Consider the following 16,152-nt stretch of genomic DNA (forward strand, 5'->3'; position numbering starts at 1 on the left):
TCAGTGCAGCCTCTGAAACTGAGATGCAACAAAGGATCAATTCTCTGCTGCTTGTGCTCATTTTGGTCTGAAATTGAACACCAGGAAAACCCAGGAGCTCCCTCAGTCAGCATCACACCATCCATGCGTGGAACCATCCATTACAACAAATGGAGATCTTTTGAGAACTGTGGCCAAGATCACTTTCCTTGGCAGTGTCCTTTCCAGGGAGGTTCACATTGACAATGAGGTTGACACCTGTATTGTCAGAGCTAGCTCAGTATTTGGGAGGCTCTGAAATAAAGTATGGGAGAGAAGAGATATTAGACTAACCACCAAACTGAACTTGTTCAGCCATTCTCCAATGGATGGGCACCCCTTCAATTTCCAATTTTTGCCACTATAAAAAGTACTGCTATGAATATTTTGGAACATGTAGCACTTTTCCCATATTTTATGATCTTCTGCAAGTGGGCCTAATATTGGAATTACTGAGTCAAAGGGTATGTATGATCAATTTTTTTTGCCCTTTGGGCATAGTGCCATATTGTTTTTCAGCATGATTGGATTAGTTCACAACTGCATCAACAATACATAAAATTCTCCTCATATATATATATATATATATATATATATATATATATATATATGATACTTGCTGTAATAACCTCACCTCATGCCTCATGCTAGATGAGGTACCCGTATGTTCCAAGGTTTGTGAATAAAATCTACAATTTTCTCTCACTCTAAAAAAATAAAAAATAAAATACAACCTTTGGGATTATTTCAGGAAAAAGCTGAGAAGACTCACAGGAGATGAAAATTGAGAAAAATTTCCAAAACAATATTATCATGAACATCACCTGTGAAAGCTTTGGTTGTTCTGGTCAATAAAGAGGTCTCCCACACATCCTAAAGACTCATGGGAAAAATACTTTCACCTCCAAAGAGAGAAGTGGTGGACTGAGGGCAGGCTGCAGTAGAGTTTGTTCTAGTTCTTTCTTTATCTTACTTTTATTTTGGGGGAATGGGAAACATTGTGAGTCCAGAAGTGATGGGCATGACTTTATTTGAATACGGGCTATCATTTATTTCCCTCTCAGTGAGAGGAGAAGGGAGTGGAGAGGAGAGAATATGGAAGTGAAAATTTCAAAAATTAGAAAGCAAAAGGAAACAGAATCTCACTTCCTGTAAGAATCTTTTTGGTTTTTCCATGTCTGAACTAACTGAATTGAACGAATTTTCTTGGAGTCCATCAGAGGCCTGACCTGTGACAAATAGAAGAAAAACTGCAACTGTTTTGTGTAGCCCACCATAGTACAGTCTCTGACAACTGTCTGCCAGTGTTGGAACCCAGGGAGCATCCAGGCTTTCCCTTGGCAATAACTACTGTGAATTACTCGGACAAGTCCCCAGAGATATTAAATGATTTATGGGGAAAAAGAAATGAAACTGAAATTGTACTAGCTAGGGAGAAAGAAAAATACAAATTATGAAACAGGTTGTTGTATTGAAAAATAGCAGCATGTACCTATTCTTTTTTTTTTTTTTGCAAGGCAAATGGGGCTAAGTGACTTGCCCAAGGCCACACAGCTAGGTAATTCTTAAGTGTCTGAGGTTGGATTTGAACTCAGGTCCTCCTGACTCCAGGGCCGGTGCTCTATCCACTGCACCACCTAGCCACCCCCAGAATGTACCTACTCTTGAGGAACAAAGAGCAACAGCACCTTATAAGACTAGGCAAGAAAGAAAAAAAAAAACCTTGGGAAAATTTAAGAGGATTGAGTTAAAACTGTCCCAACAAGTTCAGCAACTACAAAGGACGGCCATACAACTAGGACTGGGTTTTAACAAGTTAGATTTTAAAACAATCCTGGATGTGAAAGACCTGTTGAACAAACGTGATACACAGCTACTTCAATATCCACAAGGTGAGTTCCCCAAATGGACAATGTGCCACATCACTGGACTGAGAGAAATGATGATGTGCTTCCAGAGAGACATAACACTGGATCCTGAAGCAGCCAATCCCCATCTCATTGTGTCTCCCGATCTGAAGAGTGTGAAACACACATGTGTCCCCCAAGATGTTCCTGATAACTCAGAGAGATCTAACAATTCTGCCACAGTGTTGAGTGCTCAAAGAGTCACATCAGTTGAATTGACTTTGATTCTTAGGAGGATGGATAATTGTCAGGAGAGACATTCAACTCTACTGTCTTAGAAAAGGGTGAAGCCCTTGAGGTCTTTCTATGTTTTTTTATTTGAAGATTGACAAAACCACCCTCTGAGACCCTAGATTCCTGCTGGGATGAAACATACTTTTGGAGTATGTGAATAAAAACTTCTTCCAATTGGTCCACTGAAAACCCATCTGTAAAGCAAGCTGTACTATGCAGGTATGGAATTTAGTATTTGGTATACCAAGATTTACCATTTTGCTCTTTATCTGAACATTTGATCGGCTGCTATATCTAATAAACACGTTAATGATTTGGGGGAAAAATCTTTTTGGGACTCGTGACAGTTGATGACTTCTCCCTGAGATCATCTCCGATTATTTCTCTAGATGTTGTCTATCCACCTGGACTCTTTGGTGTCTCCCCCACTGGACCCTCACTGGGCAGGTATGATCTCCTTGCCTTTCTTTGCAGTCCCAGAGACTGGTATACTACTGTGACTGGTTCATTTGGAGGGAATCAGAGAGTCTTAGTACTGGGAACCACCTTTCACCTCCTGTCCATTTAACAGAAGGAGAAGTCAAGGTTCAGAGAAGGTCAGGGACTGGACCAGCCTCCCCTGCCAAGAATCCCAGTCCATCATCCCAGGAAACCACAATGAGGAAGGATTTGCCCGCTCTCTCTCTCTATGGAGGCAGGGGTTAGGGTAAATTGGAGGAGGGCCCTCCAGTGTCAGTCACAGCTGAGGATGGTAGCTCTGCTCTGTACAAGGATGGAGAAGTGATCACCTACAGGGTGGCCCAGTCCCACAGCAGGGGGTATCAGATCCACTCCTCCAATTGCTCATCATCTGAGCCTATTGAGTTATGTTCATCACTCACACGGACAATGTGTCTCCTAGGTTCCAGAAATGGGGTTAAGGAGGTGGGGGGGAGCAGAGAGGAGCAGAGCAGGGCAGAGGTGTAGCCAAAGGAGGGGGGAGGATAAATACCACCAAGGCCCTCCCCCTTTTACTCTCCAAGGTCCAGGCGCCTCAAAGGACCCTCACCTACCCCAAAGCCCTAGGGATCCTTAAGCTCAGACATTGTCCCCACCCAGTGAGATTTATCTCAGGGTGGGGAGGGGGGGTCTCTCTCTCTCTCTCCCCTATTACTCTCCATCTCTTGTCTAGATCAGGAAAGTCTCCCATGTCTCAAAAAAAAAACCCCAAGACATGAGGAGGGCTGGAGGGTAGGGGCAGGGGGAAAAGTAGGAAGTAGTCTGGGAAAATAGGAAGATGGTGGTTGTCAGGGAGGAGTCTGGGGAGGGGGTGGCTCACAGAAGGGAAGGCAGTCCCCATCCCTCTCCTCCTCACCCCTTCCCAGTAGTCCCTGTGGCCTCCCACCCCTCATCTATACAGTCACAGCTCCAGCTAGGGGGCAGGGTACTCGATTTCCTCCATCCCTGAATTCCCCAGTGATGAGGGCGGGGGCCTCTCAGGTGTCCCTCACCCCAATTCCTCTAAGCTGAAAGTACCAGTGTGACCTCCACCCCAACCACCCTCCTCTGCCCAACACTTCCTCTGAAACAGCAAAAACCCAGGCCATAGAATAGCAAGGACTAGGAGGTCTGAGGATTCAGAGGACCCCTCCCTCCCACCTCAGACACTCCCTGCTTCTCCCTTTCCCTGAAACTGGAAGCTCCCTGAGGACAGGCCGTGCCCCCTCCCCACACCCTGGGGGCTAGGAGGACTGATGGGCAGGTCTAGGATAACACCCAAGAGCAGACTGTGGTGCTGGGGGTCAGCTGTGGGGGGACCTTAGTCACAGACAGTGAAGACTTCCCTGGTGACTCTGGTCATGGGGGAGCAGTTGCTCTGGGGTGACTTGGTGAGATCCAGGCTGCTGAGGGTGGGACAGTGAGCCAGGAGAGGAAGGGGAAGCATTGAGGTAAGGCCCAGAGGGCCCCAGCTACTCAGGTCTCTGCCCCCCCCCCCCACAGCCAAACTCCAAGGCTGGGCTCAGAGAGGGGGAGCACGGGGTCTGAGCAGGGCTCACAGGGGGGGTGGGGGACTGGGATTGAGACCCACCTGTCAGTGACAAACCCCCCATCCCCCAGATACCCAGGATTACACTGTAGGCAATGGGGTCTGCCTTTTCCTGGCCGGGCTAGTCCTCATCTTTCTGGGCAAGCTGCTCGTCAAAGCTGGCACAGCCCCCAGGGTCACTGAGAAGCTTCCCAGGCAGCCCCAGCTTGAACATCCTGGCCATGCCCAACCATGAGAAGAGGCAATGAATGAATGAATGAGTAAATCCAGTTATTAGAGATGTAAGAGTGGAGAATCCCTTCCAAGTGGCTGTGTGAAGCACAAAGATGCAAGTGTTCCAAGGGTAAGAGAGGCAGAGATAGAGAGATGAGAGAGAGAGAGTGGCCAAGGGTCCAGAGTCTCCAGGAACTGACCCTCTAACAGGACACACCACCCCTCCAAGGGATAGCTCCAGGGAAGAGAGCTTCATTCTGGGGAGGAAGGAAGAGGCAGAGGGGCAGGGGGGCGAGGTAGGTGCTGGGGGATCTGTGGATGTCCATGGAGATCCATCCATTCATCAAGAAACATCTGTGATATGACTTTTCTCTTGCACACATTGAACCAAGGGTTGGTTAGCCACTCAAGATTCTGGAAAAGGGGTGCTCCCTCCTCCAGAGAGAGAGAGGAAGGGGCCTGATCTACCCCACCCTTCTCTTCTTCTTCCTCACCTTCCTCTACCTACTTCAATCTCAAGCCCATGACCATCCCCAGTAGGGATGACCCTGGACAACCCTGCCTTCAATTCAACCAGAGTAGATCAAAATGTGACCCTCCAAAAAGTGGGTCAGGAAATCCAAAGGAAGAAGAGAATTCTAAATTAGGAAAATACCCTCCTCCCACCAGGGGCATTTGAGGGGGAAATTACTCTCCATCTCTTGTCTAGAGCAGGGCAAAGTCTCCCAAGACCCCCCTGGTAAGTAGGGACATCTCTCTGGGGAGAAGTTCCAGGGATGAGCAGCCTGAGTTCAGTCAGGGCTGGATCCCAGAACAGGCCACTAGGAGGAGGGATTAGGGGCCCAGCTACCAGGCAAAGGAGCAGGTACCAGCTACCAGGCCTTGGGGCAGACACACTGGCACCAGTACCAGGGGACCTTGGAGAAGGGAAGCTGAGAGAGGGATGAGGAACCAGGCTGCCCTCACTGTGGATAATCTGCACCTGAGGGTAAATTGGAAGAAAAGAGATTTATTGACAGAATGACATGGACTCTAGTACAGAACCACCTCCCCTGGATTCTGTTTGATTCCTAAAATGGATTTACTACATCTTACCTAGTTTATCTGACCTTGTCCGTGGCTATAGAAGACTTTGATAGAGGAAATCATAGTGTTTGTGATTCTGGGAAAGGAAGTCATTCATTCAGTCATCTCCTTGAGGGATGTTAGCTTTTTCTCCCAAGATTCAACTGTTTCTTAAATCTCTAAAACCCCTGCAACTAGGCTTCATTTTTCTTTATGTAAAAGAGGAATGAAAGATCACAGTGAAAGAGAAGACAGTAAAGGAACTGGGTGCGGTAGCTGCAAGCCCCCACCAGTGTGCTTCCACTTACACAAATTCAGCCACTCACAAGGAGGACACATTTAGATCTTAAACACAACGATTACCTCAGCAGCAAGGCAAAAGAAATAAAAATAAAAACTTGTAGAAGAAGGCAAAGAAAAAATATGAAATAGTGCACAACTCACACAGGAGCTGGAATCACATACTTTCACCTCCGTTCTCAATATCTGTGGGCAACTGGCAGAGAAACCCAGCAAGTAGATCAGGGAGGCCAACCTCTCTCCTCTGAATGTAAAGCTCTGGAACTAGAAACTTCAGTTGCCTGTCTTAGAAACTGCACAAAATGTCCTTGAGGAACACAGATTCTCCTCAGTGACCCCCACTCACTCCCATGTCACTAGTCTCCCCTATTTTCTTCTCTACTGCCTACAAACATGGCTGTGCTCCCCAACTCTTACATGGTTTAGCTCCTGGAGAAGGGGGGCTGGAGGAGGTGTCCCCACTTTCTTCTCACTTTCTTTTTTGGTGGGAAATGTTCCTTTTATTTCTTAAGTTCTGAATGAAGTAACCTAATAAATCATGGTACCTAAAGGCAGCCAACATTGTAAAAAAAGATTGAATGTAAAGAATTGAAAGACTTACATGAGCTGATGCAAAATGAAGTAAGAAACATCAAAGAAACAATATATAGGGAAGAGGTCGTAACCATTTTTATTTTTGAATCTCTCAAAGATACTTTTAATTCTGCTCTCACTTTGTTCTTAAACCTTTACAATCTAGGTTCCAACCTCATCTTTACATCAATATAAGCTCTCTCCAAAGTTGTCAGTAATTTTCATGGCCAAAACCAGTAACCTTTTCCCAAACCTCATCTTTTTTTCTTTTTTCTTTTGTCATCTTTCGGTTTTTGGTTTTTGCAAGGCAATAGGGTTAAGTGACTTTCCCCAAGGTGATACAACTAGGTAATTATTAAAAAATCTAAGGCCAGATTTGAACCCAGTTCCTCCTGATTCCAGGACTTCTGCTCCATCCCCTGCACCACCTAGCTGCCCCCAAATCCTCATTCTTCCTGACCTGGGATACCTCAGCATTTAACATTCATCACCCTCTTCCCTTTGATACTCTCTTCCTCTAGGTTTTCTGGTCGCCACCCTTCTCGGGGTCTTTTCTGGCCTATCTGAAGTGTCCCCCATTCTCTGTCCTGAGCCCCTTTGATAGGTGACCATATCACATCCCATTCATTTAATTATCATCTCAACCTTCCTTCCAGATTCCACCTTCTGGGAGAATCTCAGAACAATCTGAGAAGATTCAAATGAGCAGGAAATTGAAGTGACTGCAACCAAGAGGTCCATTTACAGACCAGTATTGTCCCGATCACCGACTGTGAAGGACTTAGCTGCTCTGATCAAGGAATGATGCACCACAAATCTGAGAGACTCAGGTTGAAAAATGTCTCCACCTCCAGAGAGAGAACTGGGGGGCTCTGCGTGCAGAGGGACGCAGACTGCTCTAAGTTCTTTTCTGTCTTACTTTTCATTTAGGTAAAGAGGGCATAGCCCAGAAAGGGTGTAAGCTACGTGGTATAAGGGCTCTCATTTATGTTCTTCTCGATGGGTGGAGAAGGGGGAAAGAGAGGAATTTGGAACTGAAAATAAAAATAAAATGGAATTTTCACACATTGGAAAACTAAAGGAAATCTCCGCTCCTAACTTTTTCCTCCTTGCTTTACTGTTGGCGGTGTTTCCCTGACATCAATTCCAGTTTATTCTGTCTAGATCTTGTCTGGTGCCCCCCCCCCCACTGGACAGTCACTGGGCAGGGACGGTCTCTGTTGTCTTTCTTTACAGCCCCAGAGCTTGGCCAAGGGCCTGGCACCCATAGTGAGCCATTAATATTTAGGGACTAGATTTGGAGGAAATCAGAGACTCCTAGCAGGGGGAAGGGGCTTCCACCTTCTGTTCATTTAACAGAGAGAGAAGTCAAGGCCCAGAGAAGGGCAGGGGCTGGGCCACATCTCAAACTGGGCTCTTCAGCCTCCTCTACCAAGAAGCCCAGCCCACCCCCATGGATGCAGGGGAAACCACAAAGGGGAAGGAGTCATTATCTCTCTCCACTGGGGGCAGGGGATTGGGGAACTTGGAGCAGGACCAGCCTGGACCCCACCCTGGGGTGAGGACTCTCTACTAAGATGTTCCTGTGCCCACTCTCTCCTCACTAGTCCTGGAGGGCACAATGGCTCCCACACTCTCTGCCCAACTTTGTCTTGGTAAGTCCTAGGAAGGGGGGGGGTCTTCGAGAGGGAGATCAAGGCAAGCAGGAACCCAAGAGTCACTGCACCCACCCCTCTCCCCATTGTACAGAGCAAGAAATGGAGGCTCCAGGAGAAGGGGCACAAGCAGGACAGTGGCCCAGGGCTCCTGGAGTCTGGCTGACGCCTCTCCCCACCCTGCACCGTCCCAGCCTGGAATTCTGGGGCTTCATTCCCTTGTCCCTCAGGTTTGGTGACAAGGAAGTGGGTGCTGGGGCAGGAAGCTGAGTCTAACCCAGACCCTCCCCTACAGGGCTGTGTCTGTGCTGGGGCATCTGGGCACAAGAGGGTGAGTCCCGTCCCGCAATGCCCCCTGCCCTCCTGCCTGTTCAGCACTGGGAGCTGTCCCCAGGGCAGCCGGAGGGAAAGAGAGATGGGACGGAGGGTCTGGGGAGGATTGTGGGAGGGGGCCTGAGGGTGAGCCCTGGGGAGGAAGAGGTGAGGGGGAACCCTCTGGGCTCTGCTTCTCTTGCAGACCCATTGCCCAGACCCTCCCTCAGGGCTGAGCCAGGCTTGGTGATCCCCCAGGGGAAGCCAGTGACCCTCTGGTGTGAAGGGCCCCCGGGGGCCGAACTGTACCGTCTGTGGAAGGGAGGAGGCTACGAGGACATGGAGAAGTCTGCAGATGGGAGGGAGGCTCAGTTCCTCATCTCTAACATGACAGTCCAGACTGCTGGAAGATACCAATGTGACTGCATGAACCAGTCATGGTGGTCAGAGGCCAGTGACCCCCTGGAGCTGATAATCACAGGTGAGAGGAGACCCCCCTCCATCATCCTCAGCCCCAGCCTCACCCTCTGGTCCCAGCTAGGGCTGGCTCTGGGCCCCTAGACCTCCAAACGTCTGCCAGCCTCGGGCTCCCTTAAAGCCAGGAGAGGGAGAGGAGCATGAAGTGGCTGCTGCTCCTCCTCTGCCAGCTCCAGCCTGGGCACAGGGAGAGGGCTGGGCCTGTTCTCATGCCAGACTCTCCTCCTCCCCAGGTTCCTATGACCCCCCCTCCCTCTCAGCCTTGCCCAGCTCCCAGGTGGCCTCAGGACAGGAGGTGACCCTCCGGTGTCAGTCAGAGGGATGGTATGACAAGTCTGCTCTGCACAGGGATGGAGAAGAGATCACCTACGGGGTGGCCCAGGACAATGGCTGGGGGGCTCAGACCAACTTCTCCATGCCAGCTGTGACCCTGGCCCATGGAGGGACTTATCGATGCTACAGCTTTCACAGTAAATTCCCTTATATGTGGTCAGCCCCCAGCGACCCCCTGGTGCTCAGGGTCACAGGTGAGAGACCCTCAGCACACCCTACCCCTATCTTTGCCCCAAGCTCCCTTCCTGACCCTGGGGCCCCTCTGTGCCTGATCAGGGTCCTGCCCCAGGGCCCCGGAGGGCTGGGGGGCCAGGGGGCTCACAGGGAGGGGGTGGGAGTCTGGGCAGTGGGTCCTCCTCAGAGACAGGGGCTTCCCCTCCCTGGCCCCAGGTGCATTCTACAGTCTGATCCTCAGCCCCTCCCCCAGGGCATTCCCAGGATGCCGGCCTCCAGTAGAGGTGCTAGGAAGGCAGGGGGCAGGGGCACCCGGAGGGGGTGCAGAGGATGGTCAAGATTCCCATCCTGGAAGCCCCCAGCTCTTGTGTCCTATCTTCCCAGTGGGGTGCCAGAGCCCCCCCAACACAGAGGCAGGCAGCACGGCTCTGCCTCTCCTCCCACCCTCCCCCCACTGGTTGAGGACCCCATTTCACAGAAGGGAAAGTGAGGCCCTAGAGAGCAGGGACTTGTCCCCCATCCCACTCCCCACCCAAAGTTCCCTCCAGACCGTGCCCCCTCCCACTGTCTCTGGAGGGATTTGATCTCTGGTGACTGAAGGAGGCCCCACGGCTTGGACCAGGGCGGGGGCTGGACTGGCAGTCGGGTCCAGACTGCTCCCTCTGCTCCTTCTGACCCTTGGCACCAGCTCTGCCCCTCCTCTTCCCCTTAGAATTTGGAGGTTCCCTGAGGCTTCTCCCCCACAGATGTCTTGAAATCCCCCTCTGCTCCTTCAACTTGTGCCAGAGATTCTGCTCTTATCCCCATTTTACCCAAGAGGAAACCAAGGCAGAGAGAGAGGCTAGGTGACCCGGCCAGGGTCACACAGACAGGAAGGATCTAGGCTGGACTGGAACAGCTTTTCCTCAGTCTGTCCACCCAGTCAGCCCACAGACTCCCCTGGACCCTTCTCTTTTGGAGAGCAGCCTAGGCCAGGGTCTTCCTGCCCCTCCTTGGCCTGTTTCCTGCCTAGACTTCCCCCCCAGGGTCCTCTTCTCCCCCACCCCCACGTCAGCAGCCTCATTTGCAGTGAACATTGCCTCGATTTGTTGATATGGAAGCCTCCAGAGGGCAGGAGACCCTTGTGCTCTCTGTTTCCCGGGCCCACCTAGCTGGAGGCCCGGCCCTTACCTAAGGCCTCCCAAAGGGGCTGGATTAGTGAATGAGTCTTAGCCAAGGGCCAGGAACAGGTCATTCTGCCTCTGCTGCCCTTGTGTCATCCCCAGCTGCCCCAGGTCTCTCCAGGCTCCAAGTCAGGATATTCATGGGCACCTCAACCTTCCTCATCCTGCTCTTCCTCCTCCTCCTCTTCTGCTGCCCAGTTTGGGGGAGTGTTCTGGGAGGGGTGAGCCCTGGGGAGGCAGGGCTGAGGGGGACCCTCTGGGCTCTGCTTCTCTTGCAGGCTCATTGCCCAGACCCTCCCTCAGGGCTGAGCCAGGCTTGGTGATCCCCCAGGGGAAGCCAGTCACCCTCTGGTGTGAAGGGCCCCCGGGGGCTGATCTGTACCATCTGTGGAAGGAAGGAGTCAAACTGAACATGGAGAAGTCTGCAGATGCGGGGGGAGCCCAATTTCTCATCTCTAATATGAAAGAAGAGACTGCTGGGAGATACCAATGTCGCTACATGAACCAATCATCATTATCAGAGGCCAGTGACCCCCTGGAGCTGAGAGTGTCAGGTGAGAGAAGACTCTCCCCCTCAGCCCCAAACTCATACTCTGACCCCAGCCAGGGCTGGCTCTGGGCCCCTGGACCCCAAATCCCTGCCAGACCCGGGCTCCCTTAAAGCCAGGAGAGGGAGAGGAGCATGAAGCAGCTGCTGCTCCTCCTCTGCCAGCTCCAGCCTGGGCACGGGGGTGGGGAGGGGCTGTGCCTGTTCTCATGCCAGGCTCTCCTCTTCCCCCAGGTCTCCATGAGCCCCCTTCCCTCTTGGCCTTGCCCAGCTCCCAGGTGGCCTTAGGACAGCAGGTGACCCTCCAGTGTCAGTCAGATGAATGGTATGACAGGTCTGCTCTGTACAAGGATGGAGAAGAGATCAGCTACAAAGACCAGGGGTCTCAGACCCACTTCTTCATCTCGGCTGTGACCCCTGCCCATGGAGGGATTTATCGATGCTACAGCTTTCACAGTGACTACCCTTATATATGGACAGCGCCCAGTGACCCCCTGATGCTCAGAGTCAGAGGTGAGAGACCTCCAGACCTCCCTAGTCCTCTCCATCCCATTCAATCCCCTAAGTTCCCTCTGCTCAGGGTCCTACCCCAGAGGGCCCCAGGGGACGGGAGGGCTGGGGGGACAGGAGGTTCACAGGGAATTAGGCAATGGGTCATCCTCAGACAGTGAGGCCTCCCTTCCCTGGCCCCACTAGAAACCCTCACCATCTGAGCCTATTGAGTTACATTCATCACCCATAAAGACAATTTGTCCCCAATGTCCCTGAAATGGGGTTGAAGAGGTGGGAGGAGGAACAGAGAAGAGCAGAACAGGGCTGAAGTACAGCCGGGGGGCGGGTAAATAACACCCAGCCTCTCCCCCAATCTTCTCCCAGATCCAAGTCCCTCAAAGGACCCTCACCTCCCCCAAATCCCTGAGACTCTGAGGTCTGACATTGCCCCCATCCAGTGAGCAATCAGTGACCTTCAGCAAAGGGCAGTGGGGGGGGGGTTACTTTCCATCTCCTGCCTAGATGAGGGCAGAGTCTCCCATTTCTCAGAGAAAACCAAGACACAAGGAGGACTGAAGGGAAGGGGCAGGGGAACCTCCAGACTGAGGAAGTAGGAAGAACATGACTGGTCAGAAAGGGGGCTGGGGAGGAGATGGAACAGAGGAGGGCAGGGTTGCCCCCATCCCTCTTCCTTCTCACCCCTTCCCCAGTAGACCCCAGTTGCCTCCTACCCCTCACCCATACAGTCAGAGCTTCAACTAGGGGGTGGTACTCTATGTCTTCCATCTCTGACATCCCCAGTGATGAGGGAGGGGGCCTCTCAGGTGCTCCCACCTCAATTCCTCTAAGCTGAAGGCACCAATGTGACCTTCTCCCTCTTCCACCCTCCTCTGGCCAACACCTTCGCTGATACAGCAGCACCTCAGGGTCATAAAATAGTAAGGACAGGGGGGTGGGAGGTTTCAGAGGACCCCTCCCTCCTACCCTAGCCATTCCCTGCTTCTTCCTCTGTCTCCTCCCATGAGACTGGAGTCTCCCTGAGCAGTCAATGTCCCCTCCCTCACATTGGGTGATCCTAGGACAAGCTGTGTCCCCTCCTTCATCCTGGGGGCTAGGAGGACTGGTGGGCAGGACCAGGATCATACCCAAGAGCAGTCTGTGGTGCCAGGGGTCAGCCATGGAGGGAGGCCTGGGGTCTTTGTCACAGACAGTGAAGACCTCCCTGGTGATTCTGGTCATGGAGTGGGCAGTTGCCTGGGGGTGACTTGGTCAGAGCCAGGCTGCAGAGGGAGAGTCAGTGAGCCAGAAGAGAAAAGAGAAGCATGGAGGGAAGGAGGCGACGGGCTGGGGAGGAGCCCAGAGCCCCCCCAGCTCCTCAGGCATCTGCTCCCCCACATACCCACATGCCAGTTTCCCAGGCTGCATTAAAGGAGGGGGAGCTGAGGGTCTAACAGGTGCTCACACATGGGGGCTGGGGGGGGGCTGGGATTGAGGCCTCTCTGACAGTGACAAACCCCCATCCCGCAGATGCTGCTCCCCTGGATTACACTGTGGGCAATGTGATCCGCCTCCTCCTGGCCGGGCTGGTCCTCATCATCTTGGGCATTCTGCTCATCAAAGATTGCACAGCTTCCAAGGGACGCTGAGATGGCCCAGGCCTGAACATCCTGGCCATGCCCAGCCACAAATGAATGCATGAACAAATTAATGAATGTATGAACAAGTGAATGAACAAATGTGAGTGAGTGAATGGATGAATGAATTGTTATAAATGGCATGAGAATACTTAGTCCAGAGTGATTAAAATGTTTTTTATTATGATATCTTGACAAAATGGCACACCTCCCCTCATGGTGGGAGGGAGGGTGGGGAAACCCTAAAATACAAGCTCTTTTATGCACTTTGAAAGGCTTTGTTCCCACCCCCTCATACCAACCATAGACTGGGTCACAAATCCAATTGCTACATTGGTTCCTACACATTTCCCCACCCTGCTCATTATGCTAATTATACTAATGAGCAAGAACAGAGAGAGCTCCTTGAGCATGTGCAAAGGAAAAGGTCAAGACTCTAGATTACTCTTGACCAGTGAAGGACTAGTTTCTTCTAATCCTGGATTTGTCATTTTTGGAATGGAATTAGGAGAACTCTCTCAGTTTTGTGATTGGTTGGGACCATTCCCCTTTGTAATGGATTTCTTTTTTTTTTAGGGTTTTTTTTTTTTTTGGTAAGGCAAATGGGGTTAAGTGGCTTGCCCAAGGCCACACAGCTAGGTAATTATTAAGTGTCTGAGACCAGATTTGAACCCAGGTACTCCTGACTCCAGGGCCGGTGATTTATCCACTACACCACCTAGCCGCCCCTGTAACAGATTTCAAAGGGCCTCCCCCCACCCTGTGAAGACAACAATGTCCTAACATTCTTCACAACTCCCCCTTTCGTTTTAATAACAACTTGGTCTTCACACTTGGCCAGCAGTGTCTTCCTCAAATTAATTCACAGTCCTCATCCTTGACAGGACTACTGACTTTGCCTAGCAATATTTTTACCTCTTCATTATTAGAGCCAAACACCAGTCCTAATTTCCTGGTAGATCCAGTTATTAACTGGATCATACACAGGAGAAACACAGGGGTAATAGGAATATCCCACTTAGGGCCAGTAGTAAGATACCCACAACTGTTGCCACCATGAACCAGTAACCCCATTCATCCATGAGGTACTAAAGGGGCTTGTCCAGGTTTGGACCGGAATGTGTGCCAGCTTTCTGAAGTCCCTGGTTTTCTCCTTTACCATCTGCACAATTTCATCTATCTTTAGACAACAATTTGATAAGTTCAGTTTACCACAGATTCCTCCTTCAGCCAACAGGTAGTCTAATACCAATCTATGTTGAATAATCTTGTTTGTGTGACTTGGTCAAATTATTTCCACTACAGCTTAGAATCTAATCAGGATATAAATTGGGGTTCTATAGCCCCAACTCCCATCTTGTGCCCAGGTAGGAGGCCCTTAAGTCTAGATAACAACTCCCTGACCAACCCTTTGGACAAATGGGTATAAGCAGTAGTCCTACAAATCCAATAATGTCCCTCTAGTGCTAGTTGGTCTTCCAGGAAGATATTTTCTGGGTTTTCAACAAATGGACAATACTATTCATTCTTAATTCTGAGGGGCCCTCTTAAATAGGCCATATAATCATCATGATAATAGGTACATGGTCAAAAGTTGCTCTGCCTCCTTCCACTGGCAAGTTTTTATACCAGTGTCTTTAGGTAGATCTTCCTGGATCCAAAAATCGATCGAAATAAATCCCTGATTTTGTGCTATTGGACCAACACCAAGAATAGCTGATATACCTAGTGATGTTGCTTAAATTATTGTCTTGCAAATGGCCATTTCAGCACTTTCCTTGCAAGTCCATACTAACTCATAATCACAGTTTCCCTTAACAAGTACCTCAGTTTGTGAATCTTTATAAGGGATCCAAGTGCCTCACATGAGTCTCAGTCCACCTATCTCTTTAAGTTGTATAGTCCAGAATACACGGACCCTGCTTCTGGACACGTCCAGACATTTGCTACTTCCCAGGAAAATATCCTGGCTGGACAAGTGTAAACAATAGTAACCTTGAACTGACTCAGTCATATAACAATGGTGTTTCTCTCCTCTGGACCAGAATCCTGTGCCATGATGCACCTCTGACCAGGAACTGAGATTCTAGGCCAGACTCAGAGGGACTGGCACCCAAGGCCAATTCTCACACTGCTGTGGACTACCACAAGTCCAACTGTTAACCACACCAAAAGACTGGGCATTGACTTCTGTCAGCTAGATTCTCCGCCCACCTTACTAATACCACATTGTCTAAATCAGAGAGAGGACTCTCCCTAGATAGGAAAGACAGACTCAGGTAGGATATAACCATGCCACCTAATAATCTCCCTCTTGTTCTCTCAATGGAGAACGTTTTTACCCTGCCTCCCTTCCTCCTTTCCATAAGAAGAAGGTCATTAGTAGGGGTGTCACACTTACAGAGTCAAGGGAAGTAACAGATAAATAGGGTACACATAGGTGAGAAATGGTGGAGATAACTGGTCCAGTGTCTCTCCTCTCTTCCCTTCTCTTTTCCCCTGGAGACCTCCGATGTCCTTCTGCATCATCTGAATCTGTTCCAAGAAGTCCTCTCCAGCTCAGGTGACTTATTGAGAGACCTTGTCTTCTGGTAAAGAAACTGTTTAACATCTAACTCAGATCAAAACGCAGGTTTCCATAAAAAACAATGAGATTCTGGAGCTTATTACAATTTACATTTTGCCTTATTGCCAACAGTCATCTTTGTTCTAAGAGTACTCAGATCTGCATCTGATTTAAAATAAAATAATCTTAACCTTTGCTCTCATTAAAATAATGACTCAAACATCTTTAACCAAAATGAATTTTTTCCCCCAAATATTCCCATACTTCCCCTTTCCTGGTATACTTATCTAGCTCATATTCCTTTCCTTAAACTAGTCCTCCTTGAAACTGTAATTAGCCTAAAAATTTCCCATTCTTTTTGCCTAAATTTCTCCTCTAAATAAAAATTAAGGAAACTTATTTCCTTTCTTAACATGCAGCTGATAGCAAGTGTCAGAGCCAGACACCTAACCTATCTCTGGCT

At 49.9% G+C, this 16,152-nt stretch overlaps 1 protein-coding gene across 6 annotated transcripts; it reads left to right on the forward strand.

The window, feature by feature from the left end:
* Positions 1-7,850: 7,850 nt before the first annotated feature.
* Positions 7,851-13,310, forward strand: LOC141509960 (leukocyte immunoglobulin-like receptor subfamily A member 6). Of its 6 annotated transcripts, none has more exons than XM_074219866.1 (7): positions 7,851-7,991; positions 8,222-8,322; positions 8,562-8,784; positions 9,014-9,307; positions 10,729-11,004; positions 11,232-11,510; positions 13,017-13,310. In XM_074219866.1, the coding sequence occupies exons 1-7, from the start codon at positions 7,958-7,960 to the stop codon at positions 13,133-13,135; spliced, it is 1,326 nt and encodes a 441-aa protein (XP_074075967.1). In that variant the 5' UTR covers positions 7,851-7,957; the 3' UTR covers positions 13,136-13,310. The 6 variants fall into 6 exon arrangements, with proteins under 6 accessions (XP_074075967.1, XP_074075968.1, XP_074075970.1 ...); XM_074219867.1 differs by having other exon boundaries at positions 8,287-8,322; positions 8,509-8,784; XM_074219869.1 differs by lacking the exon at positions 8,222-8,322 and having other exon boundaries at positions 8,509-8,784.
* The last annotated feature ends 2,842 nt before the right edge of the window (positions 13,311-16,152 follow it).

The sequence above is a fragment of the Macrotis lagotis genome, chromosome 1 (genome assembly GCF_037893015.1).
Source record: "Macrotis lagotis isolate mMagLag1 chromosome 1, bilby.v1.9.chrom.fasta, whole genome shotgun sequence".
NCBI lineage: Eukaryota > Metazoa > Chordata > Mammalia > Peramelemorphia > Peramelidae > Macrotis > Macrotis lagotis.